The 20342-nt window shown below is 34.2% G+C and overlaps 1 protein-coding gene across 2 annotated transcripts in view; it reads right to left on the bottom strand.

Moving 5' to 3' along the window:
• The window catches only part of LOC124530792 (homeobox protein dve-1), an 82065-nt gene extending 70548 nt beyond the window's left edge, over positions 1-11517 (bottom strand). The window contains exon 1 of one of the 2 annotated variants that reach the window (XM_047105095.1): positions 11308-11517. In XM_047105095.1, the coding sequence (XP_046961051.1) occupies positions 11308-11397 (90 nt within the window). In that variant the 5' untranslated portion in view covers positions 11398-11517. The remainder of the gene's footprint in view (positions 1-11307) is intronic. The other variant, XM_047105086.1, reaches the window with a different exon arrangement.
• Positions 11518-20342: the final 8825 nt, after the last annotated feature.

Raw genomic sequence — 20342 nt, 5'->3', positions numbered from 1 at the left:
TACCCGTCATGACATACGGAGCCGAAACGTGGACACTCACGACAAGGCTGGTCCACTAGTTTAAAGTCGCGCAGCGTGCTATGGAAAGGGCTGTGCTCAGCGTTTCTGTGCGGGATCGCTTCAGAAATGAGGCGATCCGCCAGAGAACCAAAATCATCAACATAGCCCACCGGATTAATAAGCTGAAGTGGCAGTGGGCTGGCCATATTTGTCGCACAACCGACGACCGTTGGGGAAAACGTGTTCGAACGTGGGAAAAAATTTAGGACGTCCTCGGGCACGGTGGAGTGACGACTCACGCAAGACGGCTGGCAGGAGCTGGATGCGAGTAGCCCAAAAACGATCTCAGTGGCGTGCAATTGGAGAGGCCTATGTCCAGCAGTTGACGGAAATGGGCTGATGGATTGGATTAGATTTATTGATTTACAATAAATAAAAAAATACCATGTCATAGAGCGCACGCAGGCAAGATGTTTAAGGTCCTCATACGTTAGCATTGATGAGCTTCAAGCTGAGTTGGACAAAATGTTGCCCGAAGCTCCATCTACCATCCAGGATGAGGCCCTGATCCCTCATATGTGTCTGCGCCTTAACTACCGTCCCTTGGAGGGCGGTAGACGCTCCTCGAGGAGACCTCAGCGAGGACCGTGGATTAGGAGGGCTTCCATTTTAGTTAGAAAAACCTTCAAGACCAGCATCTCGATTCGATCCACCGTGAGCGACACTCCGACCTTAGGGCCGCTATCTGAAAGGTTGGCCCCGTCACCGTGATGAGGGCGTCGTCTGCGTAGGATAACACACCCATCCCGGAAGTCCATCTACATGATGTTAAGTAAAAATATAAAATATAATGCGCCAAAGTGTATAAATGTAAAATAAAAAAAGGCATGGGCAGCTATGAGCCCGAGGATGTCGTAAATTAAATTTAAAAAAAAGAAAGTAAAACTATTGGTGTCGTTCGCCACGTCCGGTGATACCGTTAGGACTACGTTCCCTTGGACCACCGCCTCCAATGTCCGGGTCTTCAGGGTGTTTTAGGGCATCGATGGTTGAGTGCCCCGCCCTGTTTCCCGGAAATACCTCCCCGACCAGTCGCAGGAGATCTGGCGGTAGTTATTCCGTATCAAGAGAACCGTGTGTCCGGAGCTTCCCTCGCAAACTACGATAGGGGTTTGCTCTTTGTTTACTTAACGCCTTTCTAACTCCTTTTTCAATTGGCAATGTGCGGCCCACAGCTGTACCTCTAAGTTGGCGTTGAGCACGTTGCGACTGCAACAACGAACCCGTCAAACCGGGCGCGGAGGGCATATCTCTGCTATTTCGAGTGGCCACCAATACCTTACGGCGCGATACCCTTCAAGCCGCCCTACGACAACGCCCTACTACAAGTAACGGATACCTAATCTACCAATTGATAAGGAAGCTTAAAGGAGATTCTCCTAACTTTAACAGTACTGTTTTTCATAGGATAACAGACGACGGACTTTTAACTTTACTCAGTGCGATATTTTTCGATGCTTTGAATAATTTATTCTATTTAAAGATTTGTGGGAATTATAATTATGACTTGAATTAGGTACATGATGTATTGCTCAATTTGCCGCCCCCTGGACATGCCGCCCGCGTGCAGTGCACGCTCTGCACACCCGCTTACGGCGGCCCTGCACGTAAGCCTCTCAATCACACGTCATAGGCAATCAACCTAACATCAAAAGTATTCTCAAGGGTTAGCGTCAGATGTATAGTTTTAAAAATCACTAAATTATTGTAAAAGTGAATACGAATTCCTTTCACCGAGGAAGAACAACATAGCATTGTATTAGAAACATAAATATTGATTATTGTTTGACCTTAGACTAAATTATTTTATCAGCAATCGTACATATTTATTACTTTAGTTAATAGTTTATTTTATAGTTAATATTTTACGCAAATTATAATTACGATATAAGGTACTAGCTTAAATATCATGCTTTTCATGTTATTTAATAAGAACTCAAAACAATACGTAAGGTATTTTTTTTTTTCAAATTAAGGCACTTGGGCAATTCAATATTAAACTCAAAATGTAATTGATGTTGCTATAGATTTCAAATTTTGTTATCGATAATGATAGTTAAATTAATCGGAACGACTCCATATCGCTGCAGTTCTTATGCGTACACATTATGTATGCAGGGCGCGGCTGGCCGCGGGCCACGTCAGCTATTTGCTCGTGACCAGAGGGCTAAGCCATTCAAGGCTAAGACACGGGGGCCAGTTTTTGGTCGACTTGATCCACGACACCCCTGCGCCCGCGACGTGCCAACGCGCCTCACACGTTCGTCTCCCGGATTCAAGAGTGGTTGACAAAACCAATCGGACCAGTGTAACATACCACGCTTGCTCTTCGAAAATATATGACGTTCTTTCGCAGCTCCACAAGGAGTTCGACCGCGGTTGGTAAAGTTAGCTCCGATTCATTAATTACTTTTTAATGAATTGAGTTATTTTAAATACCGAATCGATGAAATATCATACGAATTATATTAAAGGCTTTAAATGAATACATTAACAATTAACCGACAGAGCTCCCGAGAACACGTACCCATTAGATTCCCCAAACGTTGTAATTCCTTCACCCTTATGATAATCTTAACAGTATTTGCGCAGATCTTGAGTACGTAAGCTCGTCCATTATTAATTGCACTTCTCAGGTGCGAAGATTATCCTTATTATGGTACCGCAGGGCTGACACATGCATCTCCTTACGCGATCCGGAACTTATCGAGAGGGTAGACTAAGTATCTGAACAGTAGTTAAATAAGCCGATTGAGGAAATCCCAAATTAGGTATGCTTAACCGATCTTCATCTCATCATTCTCTCTCATCTACCGTAAACTTTTAAATACCTAGGTAAGTAAATGTTGTGTACAGCCTACATTTAATGATTACGTGCAGATGGAAAATAAAATTGATATTATATTATAATTTAATGTCACTTGAGCAACTCTGATATTAACTGAAAGTGTGCCATTCAAATTAACAGCTCGGTCTTTATTTTTCCTAACCAACTGACAAATAAGTTTTACTATTACAACGGAATTTAATAGAGCGGATTAAGTAATAAGTATTTAAGTGAACAAAGATTGCAAAACTGCTAGGAATTGCGAAAGGTAAATTAAAAATCGAATTGGCTTTTGGTTCGCCGCACCGTGTTCAGGCGTTCCCCCCTCCCTCCCACTGTAATTGCGGGCGGCGCGCGCGCAGATTATCAGAAGCAAGTGCGTTCGATAACGCATGCGCACGAATGCATGTTATTAAATTTATTCCTTTTTCGCCAGAATCTGCATAATGAGGGGGGCAAAAAAGGCACGTAATCGCTAGATTGCACGTCGCCTTCCCCTGGAGAAAGGCAATATATTACTGCTGTAGGTACCTGTCTACATTTTGATGAATATTTTAAGAAGTGTTACACATTTCATTTTTTAGGTTAATGCGAAGCCAGACGATTACACGTGATTATTTCTTGTCATAGCGAGGCATCGACCGTCTCAAAGGCGATATGCTATGGGTATATTTTAAAGTAACGAAGATATCATGATCGCCTACAGCTGAGGATCCTCTCACGTCAACATGCTAAAAGTGAACAATCGCATTCCGCTTGCACGCACCCTTAACATTAATACAGTTTACATTGGGACGAACTCTGCATGAATTATGTCATTATATCTAATATTTATAATACAGATTAAAAATATCTATTAGAAAGATTTACGGGTAGGAAACGTGTAGGAACATCAAAAGTATGTAAGAAAATCAAAATTTAGATTTATGACGTTTTGATGAAATCTTCAAGTATATGATGACAATATTTACTTTCATAATGTATCTATCTTACTCTAATGTTATATTATAATCAACATATTTTGACTGGTTTATATTTTCTTCTTCCAGTCCAACCCTGGTTTGCCGTGGGCTACCGAAATTCCACATCCGCGCAACACACCGTTTTTTCCAAGTCCTTATCTTTCGTCATTATTTAAAAAGCCTTATACTCCTCATATTTAACAATAATTTCACGAGAGGTAACAGGGTTCAAGATCGTCCGGGAAATCGACTATACTTAAGGCAAATTTGCTCGGAAATTTATCAGTAACGAATCGTGGTTGCTCTTAATTTTCGAACATCATTAACGCGCAATTTCTCAAAGATGTGCTTCTGATGTTCGTGAGAAATTTACTTTGTAACAGGATCAGGGTACAGTAAAAAAGTTACGCGCGTGTCGTCGGCAGCCGTCCTGCAAGTAGTCCGTAAATTATGGTTAGTTTTTGGGCACGCTCGCGCAATGCAGCCTCGCGGCTTTTCGCTTCGCCCCCCGCCCCGCTGGGCCAGCCTCACCCGGTCACAGACCTCGCATCATTTCGTCAATCTCGACTACTTATCCGTCCGCACCGATCCCTTATATTAATCATTTTTCCAAAAAACGAGCCGCAATAAAGATCCTATCGCCTCAGCTGGGACCTCTGCGCGAACGCTTTCGAAACTTTAGAATTGACAAACCGATATCGCAACTTATATTTATCGAAGCATGTATTTTAACTATGAGCCGTTCATTGTACCGCCAAAATTAATCTCGAGGGTTTAGCTGCGTCACAAAGGCGGCATGCCGGCGCGTACGGTGGCTATTACGGACACCACTTTATAATTACCTTTTTAAATAGTTTTTTCAGTCACTCAACATATTAAAACGTCAATGTAAATAACTTGTTAGCCGCAATCTCATTTCTGGCCGATTGGATATTACAATAGTGTACGTGATTTGAGAAAGGTAACGGTGTCGCCGCATTATCCGCGAGATGGAGCCCATTAGCGGCGACGCGAGCGACAGCGGCCCGGCGCAGCTCGCAGGCAGCGCGTGTCTAACGACAAGGCTACCGACCGCTGCCCGCTGCCGACCGACGTCGACAAATAGACTCGCCTATAATGAAATCGATTTGTTAATCAAAATATAGATTAATCTTTTCATGTCTATTACACAGTTCGATTCGAACATTCATGCCCAGTCTTAACTGATGATTTTGGCCATGTCTGCAAAAACTGAATATTACAATATCTTTAAGTCAATCGACTTCGAGGCAACAAGAGCAAGACAAACTTATTGCTGTGAGACGCAAAAAATATGATACTTCACTTGAAAACCATAAAAAAATGATCCGCGTCAAATATAGATCGATTATATTATCACAAAGAAACTGGCGCGCGTGGCGCATAATTAGATCTGAACCCGTGCTTTGTGCCCGAATCCAAGGCAAATTGAACCACGCAATATTTCACCTGACAGTGTCGTACGTGTGTAATTGCACGGATTTATCCACTGTAAACTCGAGTTTTTGTACTACTAGTTTGGCACGCGCCCACTTTCTATGTAACTACCTGGAGATGTAATTTGTCGAGGTTTTTTTTTATCTCGGTTAAAATTATCCGAGTCATCGTCAAACTTCCGTAACGGTGTTCAATAAGTAATGTTCACTTCAGACGTTCTCTGTTCCTAAATATATTATACAGACTATAAACACATAATATAGTTTAACTGATCGTCCACAGTCAAATCATTATGTCTGTACATATCGTGTAATAACGAGTCATTTATAATATAAAACGTTGAAAAAAATCAATAAATCCATACATGATAACTCGTATTAGGTTGGGGAAAAAGTCTTTTCGCATATAGTATGTATGAACTTGTAATAAAATCTCTTTGGCTATACCATTTGTATCTGGCTGGTTTTGGTATCATTAAAAACTTTTAATTTTAAAGAAGGCACTTCCAAATTCAAATTAGGAATTTGTGTGATTTTCATTTGTTTTTGTTGTTGTTAAAACGAGTGAATCTAAAGAAGAAATTCGATACATTTTAAAATTTTACTATAAAAAAGGTAAAAATGCAACTCAAGCCGCGAAATACATTTGTGATGTTTATGGACCTAATGCAGTATCTGTGAGAGTAGCGCAAGTTTGGTTTAAGCGTTTTCAAGTCGGAAATTTTGATATCAAAGATGCATCTCGCTCTGGTCGCCCTGTTACGGACAAAATTGATGCCATTTTTGAAAAAGTGGAGCAAGATCGGCATATTAGTAGTTACGATGTAGCTGAAGAACTGGCAATTGACCACAAAACGGTTTTGACTCATTTGAATAAAGCTGGGTACACAAAAAAGCTCGATATATGGGTGCCTCATGAACTCACTGAAAGAAACCTAATGAACCGTGTACTCATTTGTGATTCTTTATTACGACGTAATGAAACCGAACCATTTTTAAAGAAGCTGATAACTGGTGATGAAAAGTGGATCACATACGACAAGAACGTGCGAAAAAGATAGTGGTCAAAGGCCGGTCAAGCTTCACAGACTGTGGCAAAACCCGGATTAACTCGCAACAAGGTAATGCTGTGTGTATGGTGGGATTGGAAGGGCATCATTCATTATGAGCTGTTACCGCCCGGCAGGACCATCGAATCAGAACTGTATTGCGAACAATTGATGAGATTGAAGCAAGAAATTGAGAGAAAGCGGCCAGAATTGATCAACAGAAGGGGTGTGGTTTTTCACCATGACAACGCTAGACCTCACACATCTTTAGCCACTCAACAAAAATTACGAGAGTTTGGTTGGGAGGTATTAAAGAATCCGCCGTATAGTCCTGACCTTGCACCTTCAGATTTTCATCTGTTTCGGTCTCTGCAGAATTCCTTAGGCAGTGTCAGGTTAACATCACGAGAGGACTGCCAAAACCACTTGTCGCAGTTTTTCGATCAGAAGCCCCAAAATTTTTACAGCAATGGGATCATGTCACTACCAACAAAATGGCAAAAAGTTATGGAACAAAATGGCATCTACATACTTTAGTCAAATGTAAATAAACTATAAAAAAAACTTTTTGAATTTTCATATAAAATACGAAGAAACTTTTTCCCCAACCTATTATTATAATTACGATTATATTTCATAAAATGTATAACAAAAATTTTATCCTTCAATATTTCATCGTCGTTTCAATATGAATGCATTTTATTATTTCAAACTATATGGTCTGGGTGGCCACTATCAGTAATAGGTAGTTCTGAGTTATCGCTCGGAACCATAATCCGCGATAATGGATTAGCGCAATGGTGAATATTTATAAACACTAGTACAACCAAATCGGTAGACAAACCAAGGCGAACGGTATTATGATTTTTTTTCGTCATTTATGTATTGTAGCAGTACATATAGCAGGTCAGTATCAGTGTGTACAACTTAATTTTGTGTGTGTGTGTGTGTGTGTGTGTGTGTGTGATTGTGAGTGTGTGTGATTATACATGTAGGTGTGTACATACATACGTGATGCTTGTTTCGTCTCGCATATGATAATTCAAAAGTAATTTCACCCGCTGCGTTATTGCGTAATAACATTTATTTATTTATTTAATACTTTATAACACGTACAAGATATGTTAATTTCTTTCCTCTGCGTTTATATTATATTAAAACATAATGGTATATAAGAATCTAGACATTATAATATTATAATATTAAAACCAAATTTCGAAATGTAGCTTACAATAAAACCGTTAATGACTGTAATTTTTTATTTATTTGAATTGGAGTCAATTCCTTTGTTAAGATTTCCGACTTAACAAGTACATAATTAAGTGCAAACTATAAAAACAATTATTAAGACTATTAGCATTATTAAAAATCGTGTTTGCAAATAATTCCTAGTATTAACCATAAATAATTTACTAATGTCATAAACTATTTACTTCCGACGCCGTTACTCAGGAGCTAATTAATGTTATTGTTATATTTCTTTCGCTGATGAATGTGGTTCATACAACCTTAACTATTTATGAAAAAAAAGTAAGTACATACTTCCATTTTCAAAACAAGGACAGCTCTATTAAAAACGTATTAACTGTTTATTTATTAGTTTGAGTATAACTTATATTAGCGAATATGAAAAAAATTGTATCAGAAAATTTAAATAAAAAAAAATACAATAGCGGTATATTTAATTTTTTACGTAACTATAGAAGTAAAGTATAAGAAGTAGAAGTGTAAGAAATATAAAATAAGAAAAAATATTTTTTTATCTGTGCATTAAAACGAATAAAGTAGGTATTATTTTATATTGTCACCTGTATCGCAATGTGTGTAAAATTTCAGCTCAATCCGTTGTCTCAAACTGGTTTAACGTTCAATTGCAGGATATGCAATATACACACATACATACATACACACACAAAGGTAAAACGTATTAAATAAAGTAAATTAAATATTATAACGCAATTCCATATAATCACCTGAAAAAAATCGTAGTTATTTTAAATAAATTATACTTTTCATATTGAAACGTTATCGCCTTTACATATAAAGAGCGATAACGTTCGGAAACGCTGATGAAATATCATAGAAGCGTACTAAACATATTTGGCTGCAAAGTCTGAAGTCTGTGCCTTAAATTGTGTCAAAAAAATGTCTCCGTTGCATGACTGGCTGGAAATGACATTAAAATTAAAAAAAATAGTTTGTGTTATTATTACATTAAATACGAAATGACTTCCAATAGAGGCGGATAACCTGTATACCTAATTCATTTCACGCAAAACAACAGCGAAACTAGTATCGATTAAAGATTATATTTTAGTAGTTAGTAGTTCTTTGAATAAATGATTAATTTATCTGTCTATTAAAAAATACTGTTAGCTTAATTATCTAATTATGAGTGGTATTCGAATTTGCAACACTTACTTGACACTGTACTTAGTTATGTTTATAAATTGTTAATTATAATTGGGAATGATTCAAAATTAAAAAAAAAACTCTTTCTTTATAATAATACAATTTTTGTAATACAACAGATTATATAACAAATTCATTCCCTTAAAATTTTTATAATTCTAATAGCGCATAAACGTAATTTTTTTAATTCGTTATTTTTTAAACAGTCTAGTATATCCTCCTAAGCGCTGTTGAAACGACTTAAATTTAGTTCTAGATGATAAGCCATATCCACCATTTAAAAGGAGTAATGTTCCGTTTATAATTGATTCAATTACTTGGCAAAGGTCTTTCTGTTGAAGATATTTTATATTCAAATAAAAATGCTGATAACTCATTATAGAACCATGTCTCATTAAAATTGCATTTCCAAGTGTATATTGATAATACGTGTTAAATACTTATGTTCAAACAAACTGTTCTAGAGATTTGTAAAACAAAAAGAAAAAGAAAAACGAATTCTGTCAAATAGACGACACTAATTAAGTATAGTTATCTTGTTATTTATGCCATTCATGTATTCGTTAAAGTAATTTTAATTCCGAATTAAATTAATATTCAAACACATGACAGTAAAAAAAAAAATTCGCCTCGGCCACTGGCTTGTCCATGACTCTTAGAAGTATTCAATTATGACATATATCCCATGGTATGAGGATATTATCCTTGTAGCCGTATTGTAGGGGACAGTCTTAGCTAAATATCTCAGACGTATGTATGTTTGCAGCACAGCCCTGTATTCCCTCAACATTATATTCGGCAGGCTGATACGATGTCATGCTGATAAAGATAGGACAGTTTGACAACGCAAAGCGCCGCAACTTCCTAACTCAACCTACAGTGAATTTTTCATATAAAAATATTTATAATCTACGACTTCAAGCTAAAATAGTTTACGCACATAATAAAATATGTCGTTTGCGTTTTTGCTAATAAATCAAATTATTATATAATTTTAAATTAATTATGTTTTAAGATTTTAAATTTGTATAATTATATACCTACTTCATTGTTTATGTTTATCTTTAATTAGTGCTGTTAAGACTTACATATATCGCATAATTGCAAATATTTTATCATTAACATTACATACAATACACTAACTTTAAAAGTTATTGTATCGTGTTGTAATAATTTCAAGGTACTTTCTTTTGTAATAAATTTCAGTATTCATACAAATTACTTGTAGATAAAAAAAACATAAGTGTAAGAATCATAAAAACATCCGCAGTCCACCGCAAAAATTTAAATTTAGAATTTATAAATTCTAAGTATTTTTTTTTACTTTATTATTTTCGTTTGAAGACGTGTTCATGTATTGCACTATACAGCCTTGTCTTCAGGATTTATAGACAAGACTATAAGTTTTTAACTGCTTATCTTTTAATTTTCGAACGAGACAGAATATAAATTCGAATATTATAATAAAAATACCATCACAGTTTCCTTCTTTGAATTTAGAAAAAAAAAAACAAAACATTAACATTTTGACAATTTTAAATATAAATTTAAATGTTAAAATAATATTTAAATTTTCTTATCGCAAAATGCAAAAAAAAATAACAAAACAGTGTTGTTTAGAAATATTTATCATTTTAAAGACATTAAGTTATTCTGTCCTCTTCAAAATTGCTTTAAATAATATGGATTATCAAACAACTTCCGATGATAATCTAGTTACATATATAAAATAAGATTCATTATCTGCGTCGATTTTGACAGTTATATTAAATCTTACAATAAAAAAAAAATATTCAAAACAATAAATCAAATACATTGTAAAAAACTTCATTCAAAACCATCCATTTGTCATTCAAGTAACAAAATATAATATATATATGAATATTAGCATAATACATTTTTTAATTTAATATCAAAAGCATCAAGGCCTTAAGTATTTTTCGTTTGATATTTATTAAAATTAAAACAAATAAGAATCAATTCCGATTCAAGTTCAAGTGGTCTTGAATAAAATATTGTATAAATATATAATGTTACTTGTAATGAACAAAATAACAGAATTTGAATATAGAACGACTTACCTTATTATGTTAATAATCGTTAATTTCACGTAACTAAACGTATACGTCACTAATAAATATTCAAGCATCAAATTTTGTCCGATTATATTTATTAAAGTGACCTTGTCCAAAAATCGATCAATACTGTTCAAATTAATAATTCAATTATGTATGTAAGTGTTTCATTATATTTATGCTAATTTCGGTTATCAAGATGAACTTGGCAATAGGACTTATTGTCCGAGTAGAACAATTAGACAAACTGCATTTATAATATACATCTTATTACTGCATTGTTTATAATTCCTAATTAGCAACAAAACAAATTAGTCAATATAATTACGACATTTAATTAATTGATTTCTTTCTAATCATTATCGGTAATATTTTATAAATATTAATTATCTTAAAGAGTTCTCAGTATTTTCATATTACTGGCGATTTAAAAAAAAATAAAATAAAAATAAGGAAAAAAAAACTGACCTGTGAAAGATCGCTCGGAGCTTCCGACTTGGCGGTATTGGCCGCTGCCCATGCCTCCGCGAACGTCTCCATAGCACTCTGAAAGTCCATCTTGTTACGATTCACGACATCAACATACCGAAATTTCACACATGTGCCCGACGCGGCGAGCAGAGTCGACAACTCAACACGTTCGCTCCAGCCGGCCGGCGGCGCGCTACTGGCGCTCGGCCCCGCCCAGCGAACCGCCCGCGTCGAGAAAAACCGATACCACCCGAGCCTCCCGTTTCAGCGCTTTTCTTTTTAAGCCGCTATTTTAACGAGTTTTTTTTCACCCAAAGCCCAACCCACGGTGGTGGTTGGGCGTCCTTCGGATTATTTACACTTGTAATTCAGAGATTGCTACACTGATATTTAATTTGTTGTGCCGAGAGGGTGTTAGGCGTTATCTTGTTACGTGATTATGCCGCGAGATAGGCGTCTTTACGTCGGATCTCGTTACGTATGAGACAATACGCTCATTGTTATGATTTATCGCCGTATCGGTGATTACGGTGATTTCTTAAACGCATTGGTGTTCGCCGGTCGCGACGCTGCGGCCATCTGACGTTAATTAGCTCGTGAATATAGTCCCAATTTAGCAATTTAAAAAGCTATAAAAGTAGCTAATTGCAATATCCTAGCGAATGGCCGATGTTAGAAGGCATTTTTATTCATTAAATAAATCACGACGGCTTTCAGACTCTGCGATGTAAGAAAAAATTGTCACGGCTTCCTATAATTTTGTACGTGGCCGTTTAAGAAGAATTACCTTCCGGCAAGCGGCATTTTATCTTAATTTCTATAGCTTTCACGATATTAACTGCTGGCTTTGACAAATTGTAATGTTCGACTTAATACTTAGATACTTCCAACGAATTTTATTAAAATATATATTTTCGTTTTATATAATACCTACATCGAAATACAAAATACATACTTACATACTTTAATATACAAAACCTTTTCTAAAATCTCGTAAAATATCGTACATTCGTAATTAAGAATATTTATAAAAGGTTTAATTTTTTATATTTTTTTACTAGTCGAAGGGTTTAACAGAAAAAATAGAAACAATACATCATTAAACGCTTTAAATAAAATCTAATAATATAGAAGAGGTACCTCGGAGGTACATTTATGTGTTGGTCTAGCAAGTAGGGCATTGGAGCTTTGTATCGACCGACATTCTTTGTGGATAAAACAATGTACAACTTAGGCTCTGTAAAGTATCGGGACGATTGAATGATGAACGAATGAATAAACGAGGGGATGTATCTACCTGATAGTCTGTGCTCTATGTATTTTCCTAACATGATTTATGTGAAATATTACGAAATCAGTTTATATAATCAAGAAATGTATGTACGTATAAGTACTTTGTATTGTAAACATATTCTACTAGAAATGGACAAATATTCAAAAAATACTTAATTTATTTACTATATATATAGATACCTACATACATACATATATACCTACTATAACCGACAATGAAAACAATTGAATTATTTACCTGCCTGTATCTAACAAGTGATCGCTAGCTGTCTATACAGCTATGAAGTTGAGATATTTCTCGTATGTAGTCTGTAGCGCATTATAGTAAAGAGACATGATTAGTTTTGCGTATTAATGTGAATAGCTGTAAATTAAGTAAAAGGAGATGAATATTAGGCAAAAATAAACTAGAAAGAGATAGATGGTTATGTGAAGGATGAGATATGCAAGTAAAGAAGAAGATAAGAAAATTATAATAACGTTCTAGAATCCGCAGGGTTTTATTTTTTTTTTTTCAAATATAGAATATTATTTGAAATTTAGAATGTCTGTTAAAATATAAGGAACATAAACAATTATATTATATGTTTTAATTGTAGAGAATTAAAGATGATTATGTAGTGATTTAAATTTAGAATATTGAATTCTCAGTAACAAAATTCCAATGTAGATTTGAGCGTATCTTGGGATTCATCTTTAAAAAATAGTGGATTTTATTGTGAACAACACCATAGTGTTAATAATTTCAGCACACTTTCCTGGACGTGTGATTAAAAATGTAGTTGAAAGACACGCTTAAAGGTTATAACGAATAAGGATTATTCGGTAATATATAATGTATTGAAAACTGTAAGAATTTTTTTTTTAATTTTTATTAAAATTCGTAGAATAAACAATGTTTTATAACCTTGTAGAACCTACCTATCTAATGTAGAGTATAAACGATTGAAGTAATTTAACAGGAAAAAATGATATCTCCTTCTACGAGAGTGAAAAGTTATGAAAATAATTTTAATATATATCAAATCCCTTCATTTCCTTACATAGATATATGTGATACGCAAACAATAAAATAAAATGTATTCGTATTACAGCCGTATTACCGATGACAACATCTGTCAATGTTAAAAATCATTTACGTTCTTTTTGACATTTATGTTTTTTAATTTTTATAATGACAAGGTATCGTCCAAGTGAGCCTTGTGAGTGAGTTGCTCTAACAACTTGAATCAATATATATTTTTTTAATTAATATTAAAAGAGCAACTCTATGTTGAAACGTAAATATTCCCTTTTATATCAACTACTTAGTTACGTTGAATAGTTTCTACATTAATTAAAATCTACAAAATTTTGAATCAAACCATTGACGACCTTTGTCTAACGTGACGTTGGCAATATATTTTCCGTTCAAAATTAAACGTCACACAGATATATAAAACCAATTGACTCACGTTTGAAAAACACAAGTCACCTAATTGCATAAACACATCTCGTATAACTGTACCCAATTATCACTTGAACGAAATCTTTTATCTATTTAGCGACTCCCGATTTCTATTTTAGTAAAATATTTACTCACACACTTAGTATTGTTATTATTTTTAAACTGACATCCAATTTTGTGTCTTGTGCCCTTGGTTTAAGGTTCTCGTGATTGTTTGAGAACAGCCCGCTTAGCTCCCTTAAGCAGTAGATCAATGCTAACTCACGCGCATCCTCCGGTTTTCCCATTGTCAAAATTTTGTAAGCGAAACCAAAGATCTTGTATAATAGTGGATACGGAGGTCAATGACATACGCAGATTGAATCAGTTTCGAAGACACGTGGAGAAGACTTGTACTCTTAACACGATCAAAGCAGTCAGCTACCTAGCACTAAGTTGATATATCAAAGACTAAAACGTTAGTTACTATCCAAAAAAAAAAATTACACAGATGATATATATAGATATACAACCTTCATCCTTCTATAGAGTCACTATTATCAATTTACCAAAACAGAAACAATAGCTATAACCTAGGTAAGTGAATAAATTAATCAACAACCTTTTTTATGTAGTAATAAAATATGTTTGTATAATCTGTTAAGAAATTCTAAATAGCATAGTTAATTCTGGATGTGTTACACTCTCGTGACTCAATAAATGATAAATTAGGGAAGCCCTAATCTCTCTTACGTCACATAAGATTGTCATACTTACTAACGAGGCTTTCGATGGAGTTTGCATACATTTACATGACTGAAATCTGATCATGACCAATCGCCAGAATAAATCAGTTGTATCTAACAACGACAACTTTTTCCTGCTCAAAATCCTTCGCAATGAGCCGATCTAGTATTTTATAATTATATCTCGTAACAACGTGTCTAAGTATACCTACAGAGTAGTTAAGAATATCAATCAACAATCTTATATCGAATAATGACTGTCAAATTGATTCCAGTAGCCAATTTGTGTAAAATAAAACATGAGCATAGACTAAATTAAATATGTGCGGTCTCATAAAAAGTCATGTCCTTTTTTTTACGTACTTTAAATAAACAAAGGCTGGAAATGTAAATTGCACAAAATACAAATAAAGATAAAAAAAACATTTGCTGATATAATTGTTACATAATTTGTATTATGCTTATTATGATGCTTATTGTAAAAAAATAATGATTAATGCATATCAATGAGTAATCTCACGTACTCACTACGCTTAACATAACCGTTCAAGTTCCTTACAAATCGAAAGCGCCAGTAAATTCGAATACGAACCCACCTCACACCTCCTGAAGCGCTGAAAGCGGATTTTACATAAAATTTTCTTACATATCCTAATCCGCCTATATCCGAGATACCAATAGCGATCGCTAGGCGTCGGCATTCGGCAAAGCCTCCTCCAATACGGGTGTGTTCGGGTTAGGTTTATCCTTTATCCGGTAGATTAGGTGCTCTCTGTCTGGCGGGGGGCGGGGTCGCGCCACGCCCACCGGTCGATGCGGCGACCACCGGCAGACTTGGCTCATTGTGCCGTTATCTATCAGAGACGCAGCACGCTCATCCGGCCGTCACAGATAAGCACCGGTAACTCTGGTTTGTGACGTCACACGACATGCGAACCACATACAGCCGACGAAATCGACGCATGCCAACACGACATATAAATACAAAACTAACAATTTCGTTTTTAATTATATTCAAAATGTAATCCCGAATTAAATATTAAGATTTTCTTAATGTAACGATCTTCGCTGTTATGAAATAAATATTAAGACGCTAATTATTAACAATTACGTTTGTAACAAAGCTTTCCAAATAGATAATAATTAGTTTAAGAATCGTCTCACGAATGAGACGACACGATAAAATATAATTAAAGATTACTGAAAGTTAATAAATAATATAATTTATTTTTCTTATAAATTTATAAAATGTAAAAGAAAAATACATTACCTTAGCTAGTTACTGAACAGACTTATTCTAATCTCCACGTAAGAAGAGCGCTTTACCGTGAAGCAACGAGTTGTGGGGTGACCACCCTCCCTCCAACCTTAACCTACCATGCGATATAGTGCTTAAAACTACAATTAACAATATATGCTACGAATTATACAAAAAGATTAAATATATTATTATATATCTATTAATTAATTTAAATAAAATAGATTTAGGTATATCTATGTACTTATCAACATACCTTTGTATATTAAATAGTATATTAATTAATTCCTGAAATAACAATTAAGTTACAAATTAAAACATTACAAAACCGTATACATTAATTGATATCTGCTACCGAATATGTGCGCGTTCGATCTTGCTCATTACAATTTACATTAATCAACATTTTAGTTCCTTCTAGCAAAAGAACGCTTTAAACAAAACACAATCAAATAAATATATAATCTCGCCATCATAGTGACGTCACCTGTTAGTGTATGAATGTATATCTTCTGTTAATTTTTTAAATCCTCGTATGTTTCTAAAACTATCAGAGAACAGTACCCTATACATAATCACTACACTTGTGTTGAACATCTGTGATCGTAACAAATTTAAATATATATAATACATTTATAACAAAGTAATATATTAAACGATATTCTAATGTGACCTTGCCTTAATGAGGAGGCGAAGTGGGAGGCAGGAGGCCTCCCTCCGATAGGAATTTGTTATCTTGGCAAAGTAATACGATGGAAGATTAATTCTTACGACATGATAGACGCTCTCAACTGATCTGAATATTGACTATTTATGAAACACGACGAGTAGGATACGTATTTATTTTGTATCGTGAAACACGAAACTATAAGAAACTATATTGAATATTATATGGAAATAATTACTATCGTGAATATATATCTTTACATATATATGTATAATCTTACTACACTCATATATTTAATGACTAGATGTTACCTTAGACGATTTATTCGTTCAAATAATTTGCTTAAGATTCGTTGATGATTAAAGCATACTATTAAAAACAAGATTTTTATATACTAAAGGTATTTTTCGATATTATAGGAGGTATATTATATAGGTATACATAATTGTATTTTACTAAAATTTTGTGTTTTAGATGTTGAAAAGAGTAACGAGTTTAATTCTAAATGGCGTAACTGTGACGATATTTGATTTAAAAACCATTTCACACGATTACATGGCTAAGTTGGTACACATAAAAAAAAGTGTTAGCTTTTAAGAGTATAATTTTATTTAATCTCAGTAAGAATGTAAATAGAGCTGAGATGGCCCAATGGATAGAACGCGTGCATCTTAACCGATGACTTCGGGTTCAAACCCAGGCAAGCGCCGCTATATAGGTACATATGTGCTTAATTTGTATTATAATTCATCTGGTGCTCGGCGATGAAGGAAAACATCGTGAGGAAACCTGCATGTGTCTAATTTCATTGAAATTCTGCGACATGTGCATTCCACCAACCCACATTGGAACAGCGTGGTGGAATTAGTTCCAAACCCTCTCCTTAATGGGAGAGGAGGCCTTAGCCCAGAAGTAAGAAATTTACAGGCTGTTACTAAGATATGAATAATTGTAACCTATATATGTTAGTAACCTGTGCATTCCATATGGATTAAAATTATTTTAAAAATCGAATAAACACTTAAGAATATATCACCGTTTTAAAGTCGAAAAAAACGTCGTTCATTGCGAAACGGGTGGTCGGATCACTGGCTGTTACAATAAAATGATGAAATTGACAGTTAAAGTATCCAAATTTAAATGTATAAGAAATATCTAAAATTATTATATCTTATAATATTTTTGTTATTAGTATTTTATGTTATTATTATTATTTCAATAACTTCAATTTCCTTTTTTATGAATAATTTAAACCGCCAGTCTATTATTTAAAAAAAGAACTGATATTAAAACTAGCCTCTTTTCCTAGGGGATCAAGCTTCCTTCATAGGTACCAAATATGTTTCAGTGGTTTAGACGGACAGTCAAACAGAGCTACATTCGCATTTAATATTTAGTATAGGTTTAAAAAAAATGTAAATCTCTACAAAGTGAGTAAGGTTTAAATTTTATAACGTAAGCAAAAACGAACAAAACGTCGAGTAATCGTATAATCATCAATAATCCAAAAAACGCCAAAACGGATAACTATCGCTGGTATTCATACTGATCTGCAATTATACAATGTATTCTCAACCTTAATACAACGGAATAGAGTATAAATCTTAGACGTAATAGATAAGATTCGTCTATATCGCAACCCGCTGTGAACTGGAGATCATCGATGGTGAGAATTTAGGATTATTATTAATGTTACGTCACTCAAATTCGATCTTTACCTGTGCTGGTGGTTCTATAGAGTCGATAGTTGCTTTACAAAGGAATTGTTTAACTGGTTAAAACTATTGTAAATATGAAACTATGAAATCAACACGACTTAAACCTTACTTTGTGTGGTGACTGCTGGGATTAGTTAAACAATAAATTTCAATCAATGCTGGAAAGCTTATTCATTTTTCTTACTATGAACATGTGTAGGTATGTATTACATTTCTTTACAAATCATGACCGCGTGTAATATTAGCAAAAATATTAGCAGCATTTCCCCGTTGAATCTCAATTCCGTTCCTCTAGCAAAAAATGAACCAGCTCTCCTGTCACCAATGAAGACAATAACATTTGTTGTATTTTTAATGAAGATTTTTGCAGCAATTTTTCTAACTGTTTCGACTAGAACAAAGACATAATTTGTAATAAAACATGAATATTAGTTTGTTCTCTATAGCTTTGTCTTTTTGAATTATCTATATTTAAAAAAATGTTATAGTCATTTTGTATCATATTTTAGTTAAATAAGAAAATAATTTTATATATATTTGCTAGGTATGCACTTACGATTTAAACTAATTCAAATGAAAACAAAATGGAACAACGGCTGTATTTAATAATGTTTAAACCTTTATTAGGTGTTTTATCAAACAAGTATACCGAAATATCAAAAAGATTTCGCCTCCTGCCATGATAGCCGCTTTTATCTTCAAAAAGGTAATCTCCTTATATTGTTTGTAAACAATTTAGAAAGATTATACTTTTAAGTACACAAATCCAATGTAACGACAATTGAAGCTTTGTCGAACAAACGTCGCTACTTTTTATAATCTACAACAATATTTACCTGGAGTTGTTTATGTATTCTTTTGTTTCTTGAACAATAGTAACTGTTTTATTTTACGTAAAACAATAGAGTTCAAAGCAAAGATATTTATTATTTTTAAAATTCAAATTTCGAAATCGAAATCATTTTTAAAATTAGTAAGTCACTTTACGCGTTAGAATCTTGTAACGAACATCGACGCCTAAACCAAAAATCAAATTTAGAATGCGACGAATTTGACAAGTCATTGATTTTTTCCTACCAGATTATCTAGTCGTCTTACCCCACTCGATCAATCTTATCGAGGTAACTATGATTTTCTTAGAATATAAACGTTATATCTCCTGATAGGATTACAATTAATTTGAAGCCTTATTACTTTGTAGTAAAATGTTAATTCGATTTTATTTTCGAAAGTCAAACGGTAGAGCGATGGCTGAATACTTCGGATCATCACTGGATTCCGGGAAATTCGCCCCGCGTGAATACCTGCATTTACAGGTAATATCTCGAGTTAGAAAGTTTTAGAAGTGTCAGTAAATTTCGATTACAATATTGATATAAAGTAATACTCTATTTTTACTCAATTATTACGATATAGCACATAACTCTTAAACTAAAATATATATAATATATAAATATTGTCTATTAAAGTCCTAATAGCTGGCGACAATTTTGTAGTAATAAGTAGTTTTGGATCATATTCCATCACGGTGTTCGGACCTCCAGGATAAAGTTAGTTTATGTCCGCGACGTGAATTTGTTAACAAGGAACATGAAAAACATGTCACATACGTTTTTTATAAAAATACTATTATGTATTACTATACGCATTCAATAGAAATAAGGTTAGATATAAAAAACCTAATAAAGAAATGGGTAGGTACCTCTATAGATTTTTATATCTATGGTAATATGACTTGCTTTTTGACCGTGGCCGAGTTGCATTCAGCGTTGATCCCAACCCAACTCACCCTTAAGCAAATAAGAAATGACCGCGCGAATCTAAAATTAATACAACTCCATAATGTTTCCGTTTGACGAGGGATTACGACTTCGCGGAACAGTGTAGCCTCCGCCTATAATACTATCTGAACCCACGCAATGTT

The sequence above is a fragment of the Vanessa cardui genome, chromosome 1, assembly GCF_905220365.1.
Source record: "Vanessa cardui chromosome 1, ilVanCard2.1, whole genome shotgun sequence".
In the NCBI taxonomy this organism is placed as follows: Eukaryota; Metazoa; Arthropoda; class Insecta; order Lepidoptera; family Nymphalidae; genus Vanessa; species Vanessa cardui.
The sequence above is the reverse complement of the archived record's forward strand: the minus strand, read 5'-3'. Positions and strand labels throughout refer to the sequence as shown.